Genomic DNA, 21,032 nt, shown 5'->3' with positions numbered 1-21,032 from the left:
TTTTTGTTGTATTAATTGGAATATGTGGGCCTTCTACGAGATGAACGAAAGTTGTACGGCCATGCAGTAAAGACGTTCGGACGCGAGATATCACAAGGATCAGCAGATCGCCTAATGGCCACCTGCAAATTTATAATTAACAAATCTAATATCGCCTGTAACGGTAAAAAAAAACTGTCGGTATAAGAAATAAAACCAGAATTCAAGTTTTTAACGCTTTAAGCTGAAAGGTCATTGTGTTCATTTTTCTGTTCTTTTTTGCAGGTATCTTGTTTATTGTAAGCGCCGTCTCCATGCAGCTGACTTTTGGAATTGCTATCCTGGCTCTTCTCGCCATCTCAGTGACGTCAGGACGTCGGTTACGAAGTGAACTAAAAATTTTCAATAGCATACAAAAATTCTATAGCTCCTTTAATTTACACGACAACCAGTCAACCATGATTAAAGGGATATTGTGTCACGGATTTAAGCCAAATTTAGTCATAGCAAATGATCAACAAACTCGGTTAAATTAACAAATAATCTCCAAAAATAGTGAAGGGACATTTCCATAACACTTCAAATACAAAACAAGGTACGGATGGGCAAAAGTGACGAAGATTGAAACGGATTGCGATATGGCTTTTTGAAATGTTTGAAATATTTGGCAACTTAATTCAGCCGTGACACATGCAGTCCCTTTAAGATTGTTGCTTAAGTGTTGGTAATGCCCTGTTCCGGCAGAGCTTTAATTTCCAGCTCATAGAAAACCACTTGCTCTTTTCGTTCCTCAGGACTCAATGCTAAGGGACGGACCATTAGAAAAGTGATGGGGGGGGTGGGGGAAAAACCAAAAAAAAATTCATGCAAGCCAAAATGGCAAGAAAAAAAAATCGTGCAAAGGGGGAGGCAAAGAAAAAAAAATTCGTGCAGAAGGAAAGGTCCTATTAATACCTGAAAATACCTGCCATCATTTAACACTTGATGAGATCTATTTTTCGACGAAATATATGGTGGAGAACGCTGAAAATAGCATTTAAGAGCCTAGAAATTTCAAAATTTTCTGGGGGAGCATGCCCCCACACCCCCCTAGATGGATTGTGATCATAACATTCCTTCAGCTCGTCTACCTCTAGCCTGGGTAGATTGCTTACTAGTTAACTCATTTCTCAAACAGATTGCAACCATGAACGGTACGATATACAGTGGTCTTAGTTTATGTTGTCAATTCCGGTCAAATAGGATTTCTGCAGTAATTATTTATGAATTTCTATTACGTATTGTTTTATTTTTTGCATATGTTTATGTCTAAGTTTTCCCACGGACTTTACACAGAAATATATGAAAAACACAAATCTATTATACGAAGTAATCGAGAAATTCATCCTGCTTTGGTGTGTTAAGAAACGAAAGAAGATGTGTAAGAAACTGCATATAGAATTACAGTGTCCATTAGGGACAATTATGGTGGCGTATGATTGGGATCGCGCTTTAAAAGCTGATATCAATTCAAAAACCTCTAATCCATTACAGACAATCAAACAGACTTTTTCCTTATTAACTATTTTTTGTAGAAAGGGGTGGATCCCCGGGGTGGATCATGTAATTTCCAACCCTCGCCCAGGGGTGGGTGTTTTGAGCTAGAAGGAAGGGGTGGGTCTCCACTTTTTCCAATTGCACCGCCCTTTGATCCCCCCCCCCCCCCTCGGTACTTATTGACAGTCCCTAAAGGATGAAGTCAACGAACAACAGCATTTTTAAAATATTTAAAAAATAATCAACAAAGCAACATTTGTCAAAAAACATGGTATAAAGTAACAAAACATGGCATTTGTCTGAAGAAAAAAAATTTGTCTAAAAAAAAAATTCGAGCAGAGGATTTCACCCGAAAAAAAAATTCCTGCACAAGAAATGGACAGAAAAAAAAATTCATGCAAGCCGAAAATTCCCCACCCCCCCTATCACTTTTCTAATGGTCCGTCCCTAAGATTGATGCGTTAACCAAAGCAGTGGAACAGTTGAGCCAGCAGAAAGGACATGGTCAGTTCTTTATCTTTGTTATGAATTTATGAAATTTGGACTAAAAAACATGTTGACCTGTTAAGGCTTTGCTCTCTAATTATAATTTTTTTAAAAGATAAATTTAGAGGCTTCTTCGGGGAGCTTAATAATTATGCCGTAATATTTAAATCCGGAAGATTCTCTCACCGGAGTGATTTTTTTAAAAATGCCCTTAGAGAAATAAATTAAAATCAACAGATAAATGATTAACAATAAACAAAGTTAAAGCTGAACAACAAGATATAAAAGGTAACAAGCCTAAACTAGAGTGTTATTTTCTAAAAAGGACCTTAAAACTGCAGTTGTACGGTATTTGAAAGTTAAGAACATCGAATTTCTCAGTATTTCTTGAAGAAATTTAGCGAAAGGTAACTTGGGACGACATCACACCATGGATATGCTAAACACGCTAAAGTAATGGCGTTTTTTTAATTCAATTTTATTCTTCAGATTCATTTCGCAAGGTAAATACTGCTCCGGTGTGTTTTGGCGCAAAGGACAACCAGTTTGGCACGTTTAAAGTTCCATCAGGTGGAAACATCAGGAAGATGAAGCTGGTCCACTTGTACGGCTACGTTTCCTGTCTTGCCGGCCGAAACAATTACTGGTCTCCCTGGGGCTGTGGCCTTGAGAGCGTCACGATAAATTATGTCGGCGTTACCATAACAACCGGTGCCAATACAGTCCTGTTGCCGCCAAAAGAGTTAAGCATACAGTCTGGGCAAGAGACTGGTTGGTCTTTCGTCGCCGGATATAACTCCCAGTCCCCTGAGTTGGTCCTGACAAGGTTTTTCGATGATCCTATTACGGTGTCCGCTGACCAGGAGTTGCGCCTGTGGTACACCCAGGATTTGTTCAATGGCCCAGAATTCGACAACGGCGGAAAAGTTTGCTGCGATGTTTACGTCCAATTCGAGTAGCAGACCTTCAGCAAGTCTCATTTAATGTGATGAATCTGATAAATGTAATGACAGGGAAATAAATTTGGTATATTAGAGCGGTTTTCACTTGAGTGTCGAAAGTAAATTGCGTTTACTTTGGTTTTGCATTACTACGCTTAGTGATTGGCTTAAAAATCTCGCGCCACTTTCTCAGCCAATCAGGAGTAAAACCAAAACCAATCGTGACTCGCTCGCGCACGTTTTCCCGCGCTTCGTGCCAGCTACATGTATTTGCTTCGAGTTTTGATTGGTTCACTGGATTGTCTGTGTTCTTTGTGATTGGCCGGAGTAATTACTTTGGTTTTGGTTTTACGACACTCAATTGAAAACTGCTCTAAAGAAAAGCGGGAACTAATTGTTTGTAAGTGGTGTGTATTGATTTCGTCATCAGCACCCCTATTTGATCACGATATTCCGACTACTTTCTCTTATGACCGTAGATACCCTTTTATATACCTGAGGCTGAAAAAGGTAGCCCTTTCGGGCTGAGCCTCCCCGTATGGGCCATTATAGGGAGTACCCCCCCCCCCCCGCCCCCGGGGAAGAACTCTGCAGATAGCCGACCTTAGGATTAAAACGTACAAATTTTAGGATATAACAATTATGACTGATTAAGCAAAATTTCTTGGAACCGAGCAAATTTAGTTACGGCTCTTTTTGTTTATGTAAGGTGTACAGAAATGCCTGATCAAGGAATGCCTCACAAGAACATGTGACCCGGGCACTCTTTTCTCCGGCAATAAATGACGAATATTATTGTCTGTCATTTTGTAAGTCCACTTAAGAACAATTTGAAAGCACAGTAAAAATTACATCGTAACTGAGTAACTTTTCCACTTTCTATCTTTATCTATGTAAATTATGTTTTACCTCTTGCAACGACACTTTACATGCATAAGGCTGGTTGTGTCCATGCCGAGCCAAACAATTTTTTTAGAACAAACAGGAAAAATATGTGGCAATTGGTATTCCTAAAGAATTTAAATATCCCGTGACTTGGGAAAGTCGGTTAAGATATTTGTCCTTTTAGTCCAAATGATAATTCTCTCGTTGAAATGTTCAAAATATGTGGACACTTTTACTCACGGAATAAATGATCTTGTGCAATTGTGCATCATTAGTACCATGCTTTATAATTTCAGCCAAGTCACATCTAACAAAACATAGCCATTTAGCTACATAGCTAATAAATCCTATCTACATACAAAAACAGAAATCCTGACTGATTTGAATGTACAGTCAACATTTCGTAGCGGTATGACTTCAATTTCAACTTTTTTATTTTATGAAGCTTTATGACTTCATGTTCTGGCTGCAGTATATGGAGTGAATTGTTTTTAACTGAATGGAAAAAACACATGATATGTTCAATGCCGCGCGCATAAGCATCGGCGTAGGGGAATAAAAGGTTTGTTTGTCGGGAAGCCAGGCTGAAAGCAATGAAGACGCTTGTCTGTAGGAGGGTCTGGGGGCATGCTCTCCCAGAAAATTGAGAAATTTCTAGGCTTAAAAATGTTATTTTTTAGCATTCTCCCTGACATGGTTCCTCAAAAAAGTCGATCTCATCAAGTGTAAAATGATAGTTGTTTTTAGTGCTTAATAGGAACTTTCCTTCTGCATGATTTTTTTCTTTGCCTTTTCCTTTGCACGAATATTTTTCTTGGCATTTTCCCTTGCATGAATTTTTTTTGTCCCCCGAGCACTTTTCTAATGGTCCGTCCCTAACAAATCACAGAAAGCCCTGATCGCCAGCTGACCTAAACGGCAAAATAATCATCAAATGAACGAATTCTACTCACATAAGGGTTTCAAGTGATTTTTCCTCGACCATCAGCTGCACAGTTTGTAACCTTCTCGTCTTATTTACAATATAATACCCGGATGTGAAAAAATCGTTCAAACGGGCCCCCGCACATTACAACAGAATATTTTTTCACGGAAAAGTTCAAGCCAAATATCGTCATGACCTCCTTCGCGAATATTCGGGAACCGAATTTCGCGAATATTAATTTTCGCGATTGCAAGAAAAATTAGAGCAAAAGTGTATTAAATTTCGCGATTTTGTCAGTGTTTTATGGATCGGTCGTCAAAGACTAAGGAACTACTGGATATATACAAAGTTCTGGCTCAATGTAACTACAAGGAGCCTGCAAACGGAGACTTTGGTGAGTGTACTAAAAAGGTTTTGGCCGATTTACAAGCTGAAGAAAACAGTAATCAGAGGAAGGGTGCTAGTCGAGAACAAGACTGAAAGATATTTTCAGAGGAAGATAGTTGCAGTTCCAAACATTTAGAATTTTTATTGTTTTGTTACACAATACGGTATTAATTTTCGCGTGTTAAAATTTCGCGCAATGTTTTTTTCGCGCGTATTCAGGGGGGGGGGGAAGGGTGTCTTGTCTCTAAGGAAAATGTTGGTTCAATCATCACTGCCAGTATGACGTCACGCTTCGCATGAGTGATATTAAAGATGGCGGGTTATTAAGAATTAAGAATTAAGAATGTGGCATTTTACTCCGTTACCTTCCTTCATTTACTCAAGTCAATAATGCAGAGATGTTAGCGAATGTAACTGTTTCTCTTCTGCTATTTTTTGGTAGATCAGACGTTACATTCATTTTTTTAAATCAACAGAAACACCTTCGTAAAGGGTAGAATGATCGATGAAATCTGTAAACAGGTCGAGCTTTCGAGGGTCCTTGCACAGCGAATTTATTTTTTATTGTAACAGAAATAGGAGGTTTGGCACAGGATGTTCAGTTCTTGATGTACGTGCAGTATCAGATTTTCAGCATTCGTGAATCTTCATGTCTTTCCCCTTAAAGGTGAAAATCGGAGCAATCAAGAGGAAAAAGGCGCTACACTGGTTGTCAAACGGGCTCCAATACCCCCGCACATTACAACAGAATATTTTTTCACGAAAAAGTTCAAGCCAGATATCGTCATGACCTCCTTCGCGAATATTCGGAAATATTCGGAAATGTATTAACCTCGCCCGACGACAGGACTTAACTTCAGCCAGGTCGGATGGAGCCTGCGCTTTCATTGGGTATTATAGAAAAAACAACTCAGAATAACTTTACTCAAGTCTTTATTAATCGGTAATTACTACCTGTCTTGCGGCAACGAATTTGAACTCATGTCTATTTTGCACAACACGTTTTTCCTCGTTCAAACCACAATGAAAGCGCTTGCTCAATTCGAGCTGGCCAAAGTTAAGGCTTGCCGGGCGGGGTTAACACTTGGATGGGTGCCCGACCCCAGGCCCGACTCGAAATACCCCGTGTTGTAAGCTTTTCTTTTTCTTTATTTATTTTTTTCAGGAGGTATGCAATCAATGAAATTTAAGAGTCGACAGGGCAAGGAAAGCCACAAAATTTAACAGGACTGCACAGATACCAACAGTAATACATTATAATAAGCCAATGAATGCGAATAAACATATATGGAAAAAGAATTCTATATAAGATCGCGAAGCAGCGATCGGAGTTGTTGACATATTCTGGATAAAAATTATACCTTTGCACTAGAACGGAATCAAGGAAACGGAAAGACATGAAGTTTGGCTAACTCAAGCGACACTGAAGGCCCCGGATATTAAACGTTAATAATCAAGGAGTAAAACCTCCTATTATGAAGCGGATTTGAGAAAAATGTTTGGGTGAAAAGGTGGATGTTTTTGATGGACTTCGCTTGACCCGAAAGCAGAATGGCGGTCCCGCCTAATGTCCCGTTCAAGAGTTAAAAATAATAACGAAATTACAGGATAACGGGCGCAAAAAAACAGAAACAGATCATACACACAGAAAGTTAAGGCATCAAACCTAACTACTGGGAAAGAATTAGCGAACAATAGCGATATAAGCACTTAAAATAAGCCTTTCTGGACCTCTGTTGCGGCGTACTCACGATTTAATCCCGCTCATCTGACCAAACCGAAAAACATGCTCTTACACAACAATAGCTGGGCATTTAGACCAACACACCAATAGACTTTTTCCAGCCTATTTTTTCCATATTTTTTTTATTATAATAATAATTATTTTGCCAACAAAATGCATACACATACACAAAACTAAATGACAAAATGACAGCTGCGCAATTGCTCAGTGTCAAAAACACGTCAAGTCATTTATTTACATTATTACTATTTTGCAGCCTATTTGATATTTTTTTTTTATTTTTTTATTTTTTTATTTATTTTTTTTTATTGCTATTATACACATAATACAATTACATTCACTTGTTTTTACAGAACATTATAAATTACAATTATCCGTATCACACTAGTTACACTAAATTACAATAAATCACAATTACAATAAATTAGATGCACTATAAAGTTTAGAAAAAAAAAGCGAAAAAACAGAATAAAAGGAGAAGGATCAGGAGAAGGAGCATCTTAAACAATTAGGTATTTAATAAATAAGGTATATAATCTATCTTCTCTATTTTATACTTGTTGTTTAATTTGTTAACATAATCGGAGAGAGTAATTGGTCTGTTATGCAGTTTGTTGGTATAAATGTAATAACGCATATACAGCAAGGTATAATTAAGTTTTCTTATCAAAGTTTTGTTTTCAAGTGAAGAGGCGGGAGATAAACCGAATAACGTTTCTTTAACAGATGGATGGTGACTGGAGTTGTTCACGCTATTAAACCATTGAATAACTCTCCTTTGAAAAGCTTTTGAAAATTGACAGTGAATGAACGTATGCTCAATAGAGTCTTCATTTCCACAATATAAACAATCCTCGTCATCTTTAATACCAAAACGGTGTAGCTCCTTCTTAGTGACTATAATTCTATGTAAGAACTTGTAGTGGAATTCTTTCAATTTATTTTCTTTACAAATTCGTTTTGTCAACTTAAAAAAGTGCCCCCAATCAGTGGGGTTTAAATTCAAGTTTTTGCTCCATTTCATTGGGCCGGTAGGAAAAGAATGGTTTACCTTATTATTTAGTAGCCAGCAGAAATCTTTTGCCTTTGCTTTCTCTAAGTCAATTTCGATGTTTTCCTCTAGTTGGAACTTGGATTGATCTCCCAAATAACTTTCTTTTGGAAGTTTTCCAAAATTACGTGCCCTTGTTAGGAGCGTTTTTGGAATGGCATTTCTAACTTGATAAAATTTTAAAAAATTGGTTTTACAGTCATATTTCCTTTGGAACTGTTGAAAAGAGATTAGCTGTCCGTTTTCATTTAAAAGGTCCTGAATAGATATGATTCCTTTGGAAAACCATTCTTGAAGAAAGAATGGTTTTTCTCCTATACGGATAGCTTTGTTGTTAAAGAGAATTGTTTCCTGTCCTTGTTGGTAGTTGTACTTAAACTTTAGTTCCGAAAAAAAAGATAAAATGTCTTTGTAAAAGATTGGCAATTTAGGATCGAAGTATTTTGCATCGTAATTACACCTAAGGAGGAAATTTAATCCTCCAAGCTTTGTAAAAAAATAATTTGGTACTGATTTCCAATTGCGTCTTTCAGGGTTAAGTAGTCTTGAGAACAGGGTTAAGTAGTCTTGAGATATTATATGTTCATGCAAGTTTCCGTCCAAGCCTGGTTAGCATGTGCACAGAACAGAAACAATTCAAACCTGAAGCGAGGCGTGGAGGGCAATCAGTTGAATGAACACAAAAGAATGACAAGTAGGCTGCAAAAGGTCTATTGAGGGGTGAAGATGTAGATAAAACTATTGGAAACTATGCTCTCACACAGGAACAATGTCCGGGCAATTCATTGAGGAGTAAAGATGCAGATAAAACTATGTGAAACTATGCTCTCACACAGGAACAATGTCCGAGCAATTTACTGAGGAGTAAAGATGTGGACGAAACTATTGGAAACTATGCTCTCGTTCATGGTATGTTTGATTGGCAGCTTCAGTTGATCATTCTGCCTGGACCTAAACGCAACTTAAACGTCTGTGCAAATTGATCGTTTCATTATATCGGTGAGCCGCCGCAGCAAACACAGTAACTCTCTACTTGAGGTTGACCGAGTCACAAGCGAGGTAAGTTCAAGTTATTTAGTTAAGCTGAAAAAAAAAATCGAAACATGGCGTGGCGTGATGTGAGCACTGATATAACCTTCAGCTAATGTTGCTGTTTGCTGCCATTCGCTTAGCCTTTTCATTTCTCTTTCCTGTTGTCTGTTTTTCTTCCCCTGGTTCTTTTCTCTTCGTGGCATGGCTCGCTGCCATTTCGTTTTCTTTTCTCTGTCACTGTATGGCTCGCTGCCATTTCACCTCCTTTCTCTGTCACTGTATGGCTGGCTGCCATTTCGTTTTCTTTTCTCTGTCACTGCGTGGCTCACTGCCATTTCACCTCCTTTCTCTGCCACTGTATGGCTCACTGCCATTTCTCCTCTTTTCTCTGCCACTGTATGGCTCGCTGCCATTTCACCTCCTTTCTCTGTCACTGTATGGCTGGCTGCCATTTCGTTTTCTTTTCTCTGTCACTGCGTGGCTCACTGCCATTTCACCTCCTTTCTCTGCCACTGTATGGCTCACTGCCATTTCTCCTCTTTTCTCTGCCACTGTATGGCTCGCTGCCATTTCACCTCCTTTCTCTGTCACTGTATGGCTCACTGCCATTTCGCCTCCTTTCTCTGTCACTGTATGGCTGGCTGCCATTTCGTTTTCTTTTCTCTGTCACTGCGTGGCTCGCTGCCATTTCGCCTCCTTTCTCTGCCACTGTATGGCTCACTGCCATTTCTCCTCTTTTCTCTGCCATTGTATGGCTCACTGCCATTTCTCCTCTTTTCTCTGTCACTGTATGGCTCACTGCCATTTCTCCTCTTTTCTCTGCCACTGTATGGCTCACTGCCATTTCACCTCTTTTCTCTGCCACTGTATGGCTCACTGCCATTTCTCCTCTTTTCTCTGCCACTGTATGGCTCACTGCCATTTCACCTCCTTTCTCTGCCACTGTATGGCTCACTGTCATTTCTCCTCTTTTCTCTGCCACTGTATGGCTCACTGCCATTTCTCCTCTTTTCTCTGCCACTGTATGGCTCACTGCCATTTCTCCTCTTTTCTCTGCCACTGTATGGCTCACTGCCATTTCACCTCCTTTCTCTGTCACTGTATGGCTCACTGCCATTTCTCCTCTTTTCTCTGTCACTGTATGGCTCACTGCCATTTCACCTCCTTTCTCTGTCACTGCGTGGCTCGCTGCCATTTCGCCTCCTTTCTCTGCCACTGTATGGCTCACTGCCATTTCACCTCCTTTCTCTGTCACTGTATGGCTCACTGCCATTTCTCCTCTTTTCTCTGTCACTGTATGGCTCACTGCCATTTCACCTCCTTTCTCTGCCATTGTATGGCTCGCTGCCATTTCGCCTCCTTTCTCTGTCACTGTATGGCTCACTGCCATTTCACTTCCTTTCTCTGTCACTGTATGGCTCACTGCCATTTCTCCTCTTTTCTCTGTCACTGTATGGCTGGCTGCCATTTCACCTCCTTTCTCTGTCACTGCGTGGCTCGCTGCCATTTCGCCTCCTTTCTCTGCCACTGTATGGCTCACTGCCATTTCACCTCCTTTCTCTGTCACTGTATGGCTCACTGCCATTTCTCCTCTTTTCTCTGTCACTGTATGGCTCACTGCCATTTCACCTCCTTTCTCTGCCATTGTATGGCTCGCTGCCATTTCTCCTCTTTTCTCTGCCACTGTATGGCTCACTGCCATTTCACTTCCTTTCTCTGTCACTGCGTGGCTCGCTGCCATTTCGCCTCCTTTCTCTGCCACTGTATGGCTCACTGCCATTTCACCTCCTTTCTCTGCCACTGTATGGCTCGCTGCCATTTCGCCTCCTTTCTCTGCCACTGTATGGCTCACTGCCATTTCACCTCCTTTCTCTGCCACTGTATGGCTCGCTGCCATTTCACCTCCTTTCTCTGTCACTGTATGGCTCGCTGCCATTTCACCTCCTTTCTTTGTCACTGTATGGCTGGCTGCCATTTCTTTTTCTTTTCTCTGCCACTGTATGGCTTACTGCCATTTCACCTCTTTTCTCTGTCACTGTATGGCTCACTGCCATTTCGCCTCTTTTCTCTGTCACTGTATGGCTCACTGCCATTTCACCTCTTTTCTCTGTCACTGTATGGCTCACTGCCATTTCACCTCTTTTCTCTGCCACTGTATGGCTCGCTGCCATTTCGCCTCCTTTCTCTGCCACTGTATGGCTCACTGCCATTTCTCCTCTTTTCTCTGTCACTGTATGGCTCACTGCCATTTCACCTCCTTTCTCTGTCACTGTATGGCTCACTGCCATTTCACCTCTTTTCTCTGCCACTGTATGGCTCGCTGCCATTTCACCTCCTTTCTCTGTCACTGTATGGCTGGCTGCCATTTCGTTTTCTTTTCTCTGTCACTGCGTGGCTCACTGCCATTTCACCTCCTTTCTCTGCCACTGTATGGCTCACTGCCATTTCTCCTCTTTTCTCTGCCATTGTATGGCTCACTGCCATTTCTCCTCTTTTCTCTGTCACTGTATGGCTCACTGCCATTTCTCCTCTTTTCTCTGCCACTGTATGGCTCACTGCCATTTCACCTCCTTTCTCTGTCACTGTATGGCTCGCTGCCATTTCACCTCCTTTCTCTGCCACTGTATGGCTCACTGCCATTTCTCCTCTTTTCTCTGCCATTGTATGGCTCACTGCCATTTCTCCTCTTTTCTCTGTCACTGTATGGCTCACTGCCATTTCTCCTCTTTTCTCTCCCACTGTATGGCTCACTGCCATTTCACCTCCTTTCTCTGTCACTGTATGGCTCGCTGCCATTTTACCTCCTTTCTCTGCCACTGTATGGCTCACTGCCATTTCACCTCCTTTCTCTGTCACTGTATGGCTCACTGCCATTTCTCCTCTTTTCTTTGTCACTGTATGGCTCACTGCCATTTCTCCTCTTTTCTCTGTCACTGTATGGCTCACTGCCATTTCACCTCCTTTCTCTGTCACTGTATGGCTGGCTGCCATTTCTTTTTCTTTTCTCTGCCACTGTATGGCTCACTGCCATTTCACCTCTTTTCTCTGTCACTGTATGGCTCGCTGCCATTTCACCTCCTTTCTCTGTCACTGTATGGCTCACTGCCATTTCTCCTCTTTTCTCTGTCACTGTATGGCTCACTGCCATTTCACCTCCTTTCTCTGTCACTGTATGGCTCACTGCCATTTCACCTCCTTTCTCTGTCACTGTATGGCTCACTGCCATTTCACCTCTTTTCTCTGTCACTGTATGGCTCGCTGCCATTTCACCTCCTTTCTCTGTCACTGTATGGCTCGCTGCCATTTCACCTCTTTTCTCTGTCACTGTATGGCTCACTGCCATTTCACCTCCTTTCTCTGCCACTGTATGGCTCACTGCCATTTCACCTCCTTTCTCTGTCACTGTATGGCTTGCTGCCATTTCACCTCCTTTCTCTGCCACTGTATGGCTCACTGCCATTTCACCTCCTTTCTCTGTCACTGTATGGCTCACTGCCATTTCACCTCCTTTCTCTGTCACTGTATGGCTCACTGCCATTTCTCCTCTTTTCTCTGTCACTGTATGGCTCACTGCCATTTCTCCTCTTTTCTCTGTCACTGTATGGCTCACTGCCATTTCACCTCCTTTCTCTGTCACTGTATGGCTGGCTGCCATTTCGTTTTCTTTTCTCTGCCACTGTATGGCTCACTGCCATTTCACCTCTTTTCTCTGTCACTGTATGGCTCACTGCCATTGCGCCTCCTTTCTCTGTCACTGTATGGCTCACTGCCATTTCACCTCCTTTCTCTGTCACTGTATGGCTCCCTGCCATTTCTTTTTCTTTTCTCTGCCATTGTATGGCTCACTTCCATTTCACCTCCTTTCTCTGCCACTGTATGGCTTACTGCCATTTCTCCTCTTTTCTCTGCCACTGTATGGCTCACTGCCATTTCACCTCCTTTCCCTTCCACTGTATGGCTCACTGCCATTTCACCTCCTTTCTCTGTCACTGTATGGCTCACTGCCATTTCACCTCCTTTCTCTGTCACTGTATGGCTCACTGCCATTTCACCTCCTTTCTCTGCCACTGTATGGCTCACTGCCATTTCACCTCCTTTCTCTGCCACTGTATGGCTCACTGCCATTTCTCCTCTTTTCTCTGTCACTGTATGGCTCACTGCCAATTCACCTCCTTTCCCTTCCACTGTATGGCTCACTGCCATTTCACCTCCTTTCTCTGTCACTGTATGGCTCGCTGCCATTTCTTTTTCTTTTCTCTGCCACTGTATGGCTCGCTGCCATTTCGCCTCCTTTCTCTGCCACTGTATGGCTCACTGCCATTTCTCCTCCTTTCTCTGCCACTGTATGGCTCACTGCCATTTCTCCTCCTTTCTCTGCCACTGTATGGCTCACTGCCATTTCAGCTCCTTTCTCTGCCACTGTATGGCTCACTGCAATTTCTCCTCCTTTCTCTGCCACTGTATGGCTCACTGCCATTTCACCTCTTTTCTCTGTCACTGTATGGCTCACTGCCATTTCACCTCCTTTCTCTGTCACTGTATGGCTCACTGCCATTTCACCTCCTTTCTCTGTCACTGTATGGCTCGCTGCTATTTCTCCTCCTTTCCCTTCCACTGTATGGCTCACTGCCATTTCACCTCCTTTCTCTGTCACTGTATGGCTCACTGCCATTTCTCCTCTTTTCTCTGTCACTGTATGGCTCACTGCCATTTCTCCTCTTTTCTCTGCCACTGTATGGCTCACTGCCATTTCACCTCCTTTCTCTGTCACTGTATGGCTCACTGCCATTTCACCTCTTTTCTCTGTCACTGTATGGCTCGCTGCCATTTCTCCTCTTTTCTCTGTCACTGTATGGCTCACTGCCATTTCACCTCCTTTCTCTGCCACTGTATGGCTCACTGCCATTTCTCCTCTTTTCTCTGCCACTGTATGGCTCACTGCCATTTCACCTCCTTTCTCTGCCACTGTATGGCTCACTGCCATTTCTCCTCTTTTCTCTGCCACTGTATGGCTCACTGCCATTTCTCCTCTTTTCTCTGTCACTGTATGGCTCACTGCCATTTCGCCTCCTTTCTCTGCCACTGTATGGCTCACTGCCATTTCACCTCTTTTCTCTGTCACTGTATGGCTCGCTGCCATTTCTCCTCTTTTCTCTGTCATTGTATGGCTCACTGCCATTTCGCCTCCTTTCTCTGCCACTGTATGGCTCACTGCCATTTCACCTCTTTTCTCTGCCATTGTATGGCTCACTGCCATTTCTCCTCTTTTCTCTGTCACTGTATGGCTCACTGCCATTTCACCTCCTTTCTCTGTTACTGTATGGCTCGCTGCCATTTCTTTTTCTTTTCTCTGCCACTGTATGGCTCACTGCCATTTCACCTCCTTTCTCTGTCACTGTATGGCTCGCTGCCATTTCTTTTTCTTTTCTCTGCCACTGTATGGCTCACTGCCATTTCACCTCTTTTCTCTGTCACTGTATGGCTCACTGCCATTTCTTTTTCTTTTTTCTGTCACTGTATGGCTCGCTGCCATTTCTTTTTCTTTTCCCTGCCACTGTATGGCTCACTGCCATTTCACCTCTTTTCTCTGCCACTGTATAGCTCACTGCCATTTCACCTTCTTTCTCTGTCACTGTATGGCTCACTGCCATTTCACCTCTTTTCTCTGCCACTGTATGGCTCGCTGCCATTTCTTTTTCTTTTCTCTGTCACTGTATGGCTCACTGCCATTTCACCTCCTTTCTCGGTCACTGTATGGCTCACTGCCATTTCACCTCCTTTCTCTGTCACTGTATGGCTCACTGCCATTTCACCTCTTTTCTCTGCCACTGTATGGCTCACTGCCATTTCACCTCCTTTCTCTGTCACTGTATGGCTCACTGCCATTTCACCTCCTTTCTCTGTCACTGTATGGCTCACTGCCATTTCACCTCCTTTCTCTGTCACTGTATGGCTCACTGCCATTTCACCTCCTTTCTCTGTCACTGTATGGCTCACTGCCATTTCACCTCTTTTCTCTGTCACTGCGTGGCTCGCTGCCATTTCTTTTTCTTTTCTCTGTCACTGTATGGCTCACTGCCATTTCACCTCCTTTCTCTGTCACTGTATGGCTCACTGCCATTTCACCTCCTTTCTCTGTCACTGTATGGCTCACTGCCATTTCACCTCTTTTCTCTGCCACTGTATGGCTCACTGCCATTTCACCTCTTTTCTCTGTCACTGTATGGCTCGCTGCCATTTCTTTTTCTTTTCTCTGCCATTGTATGGCTCACTGCCATTTCACCTCCTTTCTCTGCCACTGTATGGCTCACTGCCATTTCTCCTCTTTTCTCTGCCACTGTATGGCTCACTGCCAATTCACCTCCTTTCCCTTCCACTGTATGGCTCACTGCCATTTCACCTCCTTTCTCTGTCACTGTATGGCTCGCTGCCATTTCTTTTTCTTTTCTCTGCCAATGTATGGCTCGCTGCCATTTCGCCTCCTTTCTCTGCCACTTTATGGCTCACTGCCATTTCTCCTCCTTTCTCTGCCACTGTATGGCTCACTGCCATTTCAGCTCCTTTCTCTGCCACTGTATGGCTCACTGCAATTTCTCCTCCTTTCTCTGCAACTGTATGGCTCACTGCCATTTCACCTCTTTTCTCTGTCACTGTATGGCTCACTGCCATTTCACCTCCTTTCTCTGTTACTGTATGGCTCACTGCCATTTCACCTCCTTTCTCTGTCACTGTATGGCTCGCTGCTATTTCTCCTCCTTTCCCTTCCACTGTATGGCTCACTGCCATTTCACCTCCTTTCTCTGTCACTGTATGGCTCACTGCCATTTCTCCTCTTTTCTCTGTCACTGTATGGCTCACTGCCATTTCTCCTCTTTTTTCTGCCACTGTATGGCTCACTGCCATTTCACCTCCTTTCTCTGTCACTGTATGGCTCACTGCCATTTCACCTCTTTTCTCTGTCACTGTATGGCTCGCTGCCATTTCTCCTCTTTTCTCTGTCACTGTATGGCTCACTGCCATTTCACCTCCTTTCTCTGCCACTGTATGGCTCACTGCCATTTCTCCTCTTTTCTCTGCCACTGTATGGCTCACTGCCATTTCACCTCCTTTCTCTGCCACTGTATGGCTCACTGCCATTTCTCCTCTTTTCTCTGCCACTGTATGGCTCACTGCCATTTCTCCTCTTTTCTCTGTCACTGTATGGCTCACTGCCATTTCGCCTCCTTTCTCTGCCACTGTATGGCTCACTGCCATTTCACCTCTTTTCTCTGTCACTGTATGGCTCGCTGCCATTTCTCCTCTTTTCTCTTTCATTGTATGGCTCACTGCCATTTCGCCTCCTTTCTCTGCCACTGTATGGCTCACTGCCATTTCACCTCTTTTCTCTGCCATTGTATGGCTCACTGCCATTTCTCCTCTTTTCTCTGTCACTGTATGGCTCACTGCCATTTCTCCTCTTTTCTCTGCCACTGTATGGCTCACTGCCATTTCACCTCCTTTCTCTGTCACTGTATGGCTCGCTGCCATTTCTTTTTCTTTTCTCTGCCACTGTATGGCTCACTGCCATTTCACCTCCTTTCTCTGTCACTGTATGGCTCGCTGCCATTTCTTTTTCTTTTCTCTGCCACTGTATGGCTCACTGCCATTTCACCTCTTTTCTCTGTCACTGTATGGCTCACTGCCATTTCTTTTTCTTTTCTCTGTCACTGTATGGCTCGCTGCCATTTCTTTTTCTTTTCCCTGCCACTGTATGGCTCACTGCCATTTCACCTCTTTTCTCTGCCACTGTATAGCTCACTGCCATTTCACCTTCTTTCTCTGTCACTGTATGGCTCACTGCCATTTCACCTCTTTTCTCTGCCACTGTATGGCTCGCTGCCATTTCTTTTTCTTTTCTCTGTCACTGTATGGCTCACTGCCATTTCACCTCCTTTCTCGGTCACTGTATGGCTCACTGCCATTTCACCTCCTTTCTCTGTCACTGTATGGCTCACTGCCATTTCACCTCTTTTCTCTGCCACTGTATGGCTCACTGCCATTTCACCTCCTTTCTCTGTCACTGTATGGCTCACTGCCATTTCACCTCCTTTCTCTGTCACTGTATGGCTCACTGCCATTTCACCTCCTTTCTCTGTCACTGTATGGCTCACTGCCATTTCACCTCCTTTCTCTGTCACTGTATGGCTCACTGCCATTTCACCTCTTTTCTCTGTCACTGCGTGGCTCGCTGCCATTTCTTTTTCTTTTCTCTGTCACTGTATGGCTCACTGCCATTTCACCTCCTTTCTCTGTCACTGTATGGCTCACTGCCATTTCACCTCCTTTCTCTGTCACTGTATGGCTCACTGCCATTTCACCTCTTTTCTCTGCCACTGTATGGCTCACTGCCATTTCACCTCCTTTCTCTGTCACTGTATGGCTCGCTGCCATTTCGTTTTCTTTTCTCTGTCACTGCGTGGCTCGCTGCCATTTCACCTCTTTTCTCTGCCACTGTATGGCTCACTGCCATTTCACCTCTTTTCTCTGTCACTGTATGGCTCGCTGCCATTTCTTTTTCTTTTCTCTGCCATTGTATGGCTCACTGCCATTTCACCTCCTTTCTCTGCCACTGTATGGCTCACTGCCATTTCTCCTCTTTTCTCTGCCACTGTATGGCTCACTGCCAATTCACCTCCTTTCCCTTCCACTGTATTGCTCACTGCCATTTCACCTCCTTTCTCTGTCACTGTATGGCTCGCTGCCATTTCTTTTTCTTTTCTCTGCCAATGTATGGCTCGCTGCCATTTCGCCTCCTTTCTCTGCCACTTTATGGCTCACTGCCATTTCTCCTCCTTTCTCTGCCACTGTATGGCTCACTGCCATTTCTCCTCCTTTCTCTGCCACTGTATGGCTCACTGCCATTTCAGCTCCTTTCTCTGCCACTGTATGGCTCACTGCAATTTCTCCTCCTTTCTCTGCAACTGTATGGCTCACTGCCATTTCACCTCTTTTCTCTGTCACTGTATGGCTCACTGCCATTTCACCTCCTTTCTCTGTCACTGTATGGCTCACTGCCATTTCACCTCCTTTCTCTGTCACTGTATGGCTTGCTGCTATTTCTCCTCCTTTCCCTTCCACTGTATGGCTCACTGCCATTTCACCTCCTTTCTCTGTCACTGTATGGCTCACTGCCATTTCTCCTCTTTTCTCTGTCACTGTATGGCTCACTGCCATTTCTCCTCTTTTTTCTGCCACTGTATGGCTCACTGCCATTTCACCTCCTTTCTCTGTCACTGTATGGCTCACTGCCATTTCACCTCTTTTCTCTGTCACTGTATGGCTCGCTGCCATTTCTCCTCTTTTCTCTGTCACTGTATGGCTCACTGCCATTTCACCTCCTTTCTCTGCCACTGTATGGCTCACTGCCATTTCTCCTCTTTTCTCTGCCACTGTATGGCTCACTGCCATTTCACCTCCTTTCTCTGCCACTGTATGGCTCACTGCCATTTCTCCTCTTTTCTCTGCCACTGTATGGCTCACTGCCATTTCTCCTCTTTTCTCTGTCACTGTATGGCTCACTGCCATTTCGCCTCCTTTCTCTGCCACTGTATGGCTCACTGCCATTTCACCTCTTTTCTCTGTCACTGTATGGCTCGCTGCCATTTCTCCTCTTTTCTCTGTCATTGTATGGCTCACTGCCATTTCGCCTCCTTTCTCTGCCACTGTATGGCTCACTGCCATTTCACCTCTTTTCTCTGCCATTGTATGGCTCACTGCCATTTCTCCTCTTTTCTCTGTCACTGTATGGCTCACTGCCATTTCTCCTCTTTTCTCTGCCACTGTATGGCTCACTGCCATTTCACCTCCTTTCTCTGTCACTGTATGGCTCGCTGCCATTTCTTTTTCTTTTCTCTGCCACTGTATGGCTCACTGCCATTTCACCTCCTTTCTCTGTCACTGTATGGCTCGCTGCCATTTCTTTTTCTTTTCTCTGCCACTGTATGGCTCACTGCCATTTCACCTCTTTTCTCTGTCACTGTATGGCTCACTGCCATTTCTTTTTCTTTTCTCTGTCACTGTATGGCTCGCTGCCATTTCTTTTTCTTTTCCCTGCCACTGTATGGCTCACTGCCATTTCACCTCTTTTCTCTGCCACTGTATAGCTCACTGCCATTTCACCTTCTTTCTCTGTCACTGTATGGCTCACTGCCATTTCACCTCTTTTCTCTGCCACTGTATGGCTCGCTGCCATTTCTTTTTCTTTTCTCTGTCACTGTATGGCTCACTGCCATTTCACCTCCTTTCTCGGTCACTGTATGGCTCACTGCCATTTCACCTCCTTTCTCTGTCACTGTATGGCTCACTGCCATTTCACCTCTTTTCTCTGCCACTGTATGGCTCACTGCCATTTCACCTCCTTTCTCTGTCACTGTATGGCTCACTGCCATTTCACCTCCTTTCTCTGTCACTGTATGGCTCACTGCCATTTCACCTCCTTTCTCTGTCACTGTATGGCTCACTGCCATTTCACCTCTTTTCTCTGTCACTGCGTGGCTCGCTGCCATTTCTTTTTCTTTTCTCTGTCACTGTATGGCTCACTGCCATTTCACCTCCTTTCTCTGTCACTGTATGGCTCACTGCCATTTCACCTCCTTTCTCTGTCACTGTATGGCTCACTGCCATTTCACCTCTTTTCTCTGCCACTGTATGGCTCACTGCCATTTCACCTCCTTTCTCTGTCACTGTATGGCTCGCTGCCATTTCGTTTTCTTTTCTCTGTCACTGCGTGGCTCGCTGCCATTTCACCTCTTTTCTCTGCCACTGTATGGCTCACTGCCATTTCACCTCTTTTCTCTGTCACTGTATGGCTCGCTGCCATTTCTTTTTCTTTTCTCTGCCATTGTATGGCTCACTGCCATTTCACCTCCTTTCTCTGCCACTGTATGGCTCACTGCCATTTCTCCTCTTTTCTCTGCCACTGTATGGCTCACTGCCAATTCACTTCCTTTCCCTTCCACTGTATGGCTCACTGCCATTTCACCTCCTTTCTCTGTCACTGTATGGCTCGCTGCCATTTCTTTTTCTTTTCTCTGCCAATGTATGGCTCGCTGCCATTTCGCCTCCTTTCTCTGCCATTGTATGGCTCACTGCCATTTCTTCTCCTTTCTCTGCCACTGTATGGCTCACTGCCATTTCTCCTCCTTTCTCTGCCACTGTATGGCTCACTGCCATTTCAGCTCCTTTCTCTGCCACTGTATGGCTCACTGCAATTTCTCCTCCTTTCTCTGCAACTGTATGGCTCACTGCCATTTCACCTCTTTTCTCTGTCACTGTATGGCTCACTGCCATTTCACCTCCTTTCTCTGTCACTGTATGGCTCACTGCCATTTCACCTCCTTTCTCTGTCACTGTATGGCTCGCTGCTATTTCTCCTCCTTTCCCTTCCACTGTATGGCTCACTGCCATTTCACCTCCTTTCTCTGTCACTGTATGGCTCACTGCCATTTCTCCTGTTTTCTCTGTCACTGTATGGCTCACTGCCATTTCTCCTCTTTTTTCTGCCACTGTATGGCTCACTGCCATTTCACCTCCTTTCTCTGTCACTGTATGGCTCACTGCCATTTCACCTCTTTTCTCTGTCACTGTATGGCTCGCTGCCATTTCTCCTCTTTTCTCTGTCACTGTATGGCTCACTGCCATTTCACCTCCTTTCTCTGCCACTGTATGGCTCACTGCCATTTCTCCTCTTTTCTCTGCCACTGTATGGCTCACTGCCATTTCACCTCCTTTCTCTGCCACTGTATGGCTCACTGCCATTTCTCCTCTTTTCTCTGCCACTGTATGGCTCACTGCCATTTCTCCTCTTTTCTCTGTCACTGTATGGCTCACTGCCATTTCGCCTCCTTTCTCTGCCACTGTATGGCTCACTGCCATTTCACCTCTTTTCTCTGTCACTGTATGGCTCGCTGCCATTTCTCCTCTTTTCTCTGTCATTGTATGGCTCACTGCCATTTCGCCTCCTTTCTCTGCCACTGTATGGCTCACTGCCATTTCACCTCTTTTCTCTGCCATTGTATGGCTCACTGC

The 21,032-nt window shown here is 43.9% G+C and overlaps 1 protein-coding gene and 1 long non-coding RNA gene across 2 annotated transcripts in view; both read left to right on the top strand.

Moving 5' to 3' along the window:
* Positions 1-1,968: 1,968 nt before the first annotated feature.
* Positions 1,969-3,035, top strand: LOC144651057 (uncharacterized). Its single transcript, XM_078510926.1, has 2 exons — positions 1,969-2,019; positions 2,491-3,035. Exon 2 carries the CDS (start codon positions 2,589-2,591, stop codon positions 2,958-2,960), a length of 372 nt encoding a protein of 123 aa, XP_078367052.1. The 5' UTR covers positions 1,969-2,019; positions 2,491-2,588; the 3' UTR covers positions 2,961-3,035.
* A 5,908-nt stretch (positions 3,036-8,943) lies between these two features.
* Positions 8,944-21,032, top strand: part of LOC144651081 (uncharacterized) — a 29,998-nt gene continuing 17,909 nt past the window's right edge. The window contains exon 1 of the long non-coding RNA XR_013570257.1: positions 8,944-8,993. This is a non-coding gene — a long non-coding RNA (uncharacterized LOC144651081). The remainder of the gene's footprint in view (positions 8,994-21,032) is intronic.

Source organism: Oculina patagonica, chromosome 4 (genome assembly GCF_052425735.1).
Source record: "Oculina patagonica isolate OP01 chromosome 4, crgOcupat, whole genome shotgun sequence".
NCBI lineage: Eukaryota > Metazoa > Cnidaria > Anthozoa > Scleractinia > Oculinidae > Oculina > Oculina patagonica.
Note: the sequence above shows the minus strand (reverse complement) of the source record. Positions and strands in the feature narration are given on the sequence as shown.

Coding starts and splice junctions, on each gene's coding strand:
- LOC144651057 (XM_078510926.1), top strand. CDS start 2,589: ATGAAGCTGGTCCACTTGTACGGCTACGTTTCCTGTCTTGCCGGCCGA.